General features: G+C 43.1%; 1 protein-coding gene across 1 annotated transcript in view; it reads right to left on the bottom strand.

Annotated features, from left to right (window-relative positions):
- Positions 1-2,886: 2,886 nt before the first annotated feature.
- The window catches only part of LOC119242342 (cytohesin-3-like), a 19,712-nt gene continuing 17,336 nt past the window's right edge, over positions 2,887-5,262 (bottom strand). Inside the window, exon 7 of the mRNA XM_054693922.1 lies at positions 2,887-2,902. Within this exon, the coding sequence (XP_054549897.1) occupies positions 2,887-2,902 (16 nt within the window). The remainder of the gene's footprint in view (positions 2,903-5,262) is intronic.

The raw sequence follows: 5,262 nt of genomic DNA, 5'->3' as shown, positions 1-5,262 counted from the left end.
TCTGAAACCTCAATATGAGAAAATTCACCCAGATTTATAGGCACTACAAGTAAAAATATGGCAGGGAAAGTTTTTTGGATTTAGTTCTCTGCTCTCACACTAAGCAAATGAAAGTGGCTTTTAAAAGTCCAATCTGAGGGGCCTCCCCGGTGGCACAGCGGTTGAGCGCTGGGTTGCGAAGCTGCCCGCGGCCTCTGCGGCGTCGGTTCGATCCCCGGCTGCTCCCCGGCCACCAGAGGAGGGTCCCACGTGGCGCGCAGACCTCTCCTGCCGCCCGCTGCTCCCCTCAGCAGTGTACTTCAGTCCTTCTGCCTGTTCTGCTCCCTGCTCTGGCTCTGGTGAATTCTCTCACCCTCCCGTGCTTCTGACTGTACCCAGTGCATGTATAAACAAAACAAACAAACAAACAAATTAAAAAAAAAAAAAGAGTATTTAAAAAAAAATAAAATAAAATAAAAGTCCAATCTGAGAGACCTTATGAAAACTTTTGGACAGAAGCTCATCTGTGGTATCAGCAGTTGTTCAATACAAAGCAGATGTTAGCACTATTCCTGCACTGCAACCAAACGAGACCAGCCTTTTTCTATGACCAAGAATAATCACTCTGTGATATTATCATGTTCCAAATGGAGATATCAGGAGAAAACTGTCAAAAGCTTTGAATTAGGGCCTCCCTGTGGTGCAGGGGTTAAGATGCAACCTATGAAGCTATCCGCAGTCATTGCAGCATGAGTTCGATCCCTGGCCAGGGAGCAACCCACATGGCACAGCAGACCTCTCCTGACTCGCCCGCTGCTCCCCTCAGCAGTGTATTTCAGTTGATCTACCTGTTCTGTTCCCCACTCTGTCTCTGGTGAATCCTCTCACCCCCCACACTTCTGGCCTGTACCCCAGTTCTTGTATGCATAAATAAATTAAAAAAAAAAAACTTCGAATAAGACAAAATAATCCCACTGGATGTGTTACCAAGTTATCTAATCTTCAGGGCTCTACATTGTCTTCGATGCTCTACAACTCTGCAAGTTGTAGAAAACTTAAAGAGTAAGGCAATGCCTTCTTATCCAGAGATACAAACCCTAATTGTGTCTGGAGGAAAGCAATGACCTGTGGACACAGACCAGTTCTATATCAACTTGGAAATTCACTTCAGCAGTCCTCATTACAGCTGTATGTGTATGTATATCCTGTCTAAATTCTCCTTTAAATGGACTGTGACATCTCACTAGTTCTCTAATGACTGGCCAGGTTAAAAAAAAAAAAAGCTTTGGGCCTACCTGGTGGTGCAAGGGGTTAAGCACTGCACAATGAAGCAGTCCACAGCCTCTGCAGCATGAGTTCGATCCCCGACCGGCTAGGGAGAAACCCACATGGCACAGCAGACCTCTCCTGACTCGCCCGCTGCTCCCCTCAGCAGTGTATTTCAGTCAGTCTGCATGTTCTGTTCCCCACTCTATCTCTGGTGGATCCTCTCACCAGCCCTGCATCTCTGGCCCAGCTCTTGTATGCATAAATAAATAAATCTTTAAAAAAAAATTTAAAAATTTAAAAATTTAAAAAAAGCTTTAACACCTATTCCTTTAAAAAAACAACTATACTCCCAAAACATTGAAAAGGGAAAAATAAATACATAAGTCATATTTAGTTATTTTTCTGAGTTCTGCCTAAGGAACTGCAATCTAAAATGCACTACCTCTCCTGGGAAAAGGAAGGAATGGCAATGCGGTGCATGAGATGGAAGCTGAAACAAAGAACAGAGATCATATCTTCCAGTTGGACAAAGACAAAAACTAAAAATCAAGAATCAAAAAGCAAAATCTTAAGCATTCAATTTGGAGGCAGAAGTGAACATTCACACAACCAACTGTGCTGCAAGTGAGGGCTATGAGGCTGGAGAAAAGGGAGCAGGAAACTGCTGTTTCTCTTAACTAACCTTGTGGGGGCAAGAGACACTAAGCTATGTGACTATATAGGTTAAATTTAAAAAATTTTAAAGAAAGCACAGTGGGGAGAAAATAAAGCAATTTTTTGTAACACTGGAAGTAGAGGCAGAGGCTAGGCAGCTGGAAGTAGAGCTGGAAGTAGAGGCAGAGGCTGTGGAGACAGGCAGGGACCAGGGAGAGGCACAGCGTGCTGCCAGCCACCTGGAAGGCAGGGGTGGAGTGTCACAGACCAACTTTCAGCTGGATTTGCACTTCAGGAGAATTACTCTGGCGGCAGTGAGGTGACTAGACTGGGAAGGAATCACTTTGGACAGACCAGTTAAGAGGCGATTCCATCAAGATAGGGAGAAAATGAAGAAGTGGGCCGGGACAGCAGAGAGGAGAGAGAAACTTAAAGGTGGTGGCTGACTAGGTGTAGAAGTAAGACAATCCACAAGTTTCCTCTGACATTGGATTCTGGTGATGAAGGTGCTGTGAGCTGAAAACAGGGGGAGTGGCAGGTCTGGAGTGGAGTTCAGATTTGCATGTTATTTAATATAAAAATATAAGGTGCAATTAAAGTGTGGATTCTGGGCCTCCCTGGTGGCGCAGGTGGTTGAGTGCCACACTGTGAAGCTGTCCACAGCCTCTGCAGTGCGGGTTCGATCCCGGCCGGCCGGTGAGAATCCCACATGGCGAAGCAGACCTCTCCTGTCTCGCCCACTGCTCCCCTCAGCAGTGTATTTCAGCGGATCTACCTGTTCTGTTCCCTACTCTGTCTCCGGTGAATCCTCTCACCCTCCCACACATCTGGCCTGTACCCAGTTCTTGTATAAAAATAAATCTTTAAAAAAAAATAAAGTGTGGATTCTGGCTACAATTCAAAATAAATACTTTCAAATACTTTGAAATACAGGGCTTGAGTGTGGGGCTGTGATAAGCAGTTAGATTAATAAATTCTTTAGTTCTACCGAGATTTCGAGCTGGGGAAAGAGCCGGAAGTCCTGGTTTCACACCCCTAGAGAGGAGACAGGAAGATAGTGAGGTGCATTCCTGGACCTTCAAGATCTCAAGGCCTGATGGGCAAGGTACCCACCAAAGACAAAGAGGAGGAGGACTCAAAGCATCTCTGGAGCACTCAGCAGCACAGACACAACTATGCTGAATGCGTCAAAAAGAGGATGCTGGGGGCCTCCCCGGTGGCACAGCGGTTGAGCGCTGGGTTGCAAAGCTGCCCGCGGCCTCTGTGGCGCCGGTTCGATCCCCGGCTGCTCCCTGGCTGCTCCCCGGCCACCGGAGGAGGGTCCCACATGGTGCGCAGACCTCTCCTGCCGCCCGCTGCTCCCCTCAGCAGTGTACTTCAGTCCTTCTGCCTGCTCTGCTTCCTGCTCTGGCTCTGGTGAATTCTCTCACCCTCCCGTACTTCTGACTGTACCCAGTGCATGTATAAACAAACAAACAAACAAATAAATAAATAAAACATGCCTCTATAAAAAAAAAAAAAGAGGATGCTGGGAAGTGTTTCTTGCACAACTTACTTAGTCAGCTGCAGGTAAACTCTGAAAGACTTTGCACAATCTTTTTGTCATGTGGTAGTTAAGTGGGGTAACCCCATCTCAAGGACCATGGGAGAAATATCAGAACACCCTTGCCTAGTTCATTTTTATCTCATTCCCTTTTTAACTTTTTCTGTTTCATAATATATACCATATTTTGGTAGAGCAAAATACATAGTTTTACGAATGAATATATATATATATAGATATCTGCTGTCTGTCTCCCTCCCTCCCTCCTGTGGAATATGTAAAACTTTTTAATCAATAGGTGACCATTATTCTATTTATCTAATAAAAATACATTTGAACCATATGTATATTACATAAAGCAATATACAAATATAAGGTGCAATTAAAATAAATACAAATTATTTATTGGCTACAAAAATAAATACTTTCAAATACTTTCAAATACATTTCAAAGTTTACCATGTCAAATCTAACTTCGTTTGACAGTTCTCTCCAATTAACTTTCCAAAGGATATTATTTCAAACCTTACATTTACTTTACTGATTTGAAATGTACTAAGAATAAACATTCTCTGAAATGGAAGACGCATTCATATATATATATATATATATATATATATATATATATAAATACATATATTAAAGTGGTTTTAAAAATTCCTAAGAAAAATAGGTCACTTAATATGGGCCAATTCTCAGGAAAATTAGTATTTAACCACTTCTATTATGTCCTTGTACAAGGACTTCATACTGCTCAGAAAGCTAAAGTGTTACCAGATTTGTGTTAAAATATTTTAAATGACATACCATTAACATGTATTTAATAATGACGGAAAAAATGTTACTGAAAACCCCCTCAATCTTTAGTAAATTCAGTAATAAACTATGTATTTATTCTCTTCACAAAAATACTTCAGTAGGTCACTGAAAACAGATTCTGACCCCCAACTAGCCAACTCTTCTGATTTTAGACTTTCTTAAACACAACATACTTTGAGAAACAAATGACCTTCAAATAATTTCTAAACATATTTAATATTTTTTCATAGTTTAGTCTTACTATACTCCACATACAAGGATATATTGCACCAAATAAAGTATATCATGAGCTGCCCTGGGTTCCTGGTGTCTCATCTCCAGCCCCTGTGAGTCCACAAAGCAATAAGCAGCACATACTGCGGCAAACAAACTCATCCACCAAACCTGAGACCACCAGAATGGGAAGGAGTCTATCTGAGGACAAGTGAGTGTGTTTCAGGAGAAACAAAGTACAGTACTGGGGGTACATTTCTAAATTACTCCCTTACCACATCCCCCCCAAAAAAGACAACTGTTGAAATGGAACCACAGGGGTTAGAGGGGTGTTGTGCTCAGGAAAATGAGGGTGTCTGGGTAGGTTTGTACAAACATACGAAATCACCTTCCACAAGAGTCCCTGCCTGCTGGAGGCAACCAACTGCTGCCACAATAGGCCTGACCCAATTAGGCAGCTGCTGCCCTCGGACTGCAGTCACCTTCTCTTCTCTAACCTGAGCTATTAATGGCCTCAGGGACCTGCTGGTCTGGATATCAGTGCTCTGTAGACTAAAAATATCTTGCCTCCATGTCTGAGAGTCAGCTGGCAAGGCTCTTCACAAAGGACTCTGGAAGAAGACACAGCTGACAAACAGGAGCTACAGGCCAGATTGGGACAATGACTTGGAGCACGGTCCTGTGTTCTGATGCTCACAGACTCACGCAAGAGCAGCCTGGGTACACAGGCTCTCTAATGTGATATCAGTAATATCTAACACGGCTGTGCCTAGAACTTTAAAAAA

The sequence above is a fragment of the Talpa occidentalis genome, unplaced genomic scaffold, assembly GCF_014898055.3.
Source record: "Talpa occidentalis isolate TD23 unplaced genomic scaffold, MPIMG_talOcc4v2.1 talOcc4.12, whole genome shotgun sequence".
Lineage (NCBI taxonomy): Eukaryota > Metazoa > Chordata > Mammalia > Eulipotyphla > Talpidae > Talpa > Talpa occidentalis.
Note: the sequence above shows the minus strand (reverse complement) of the source record. Positions and strands in the feature narration are given on the sequence as shown.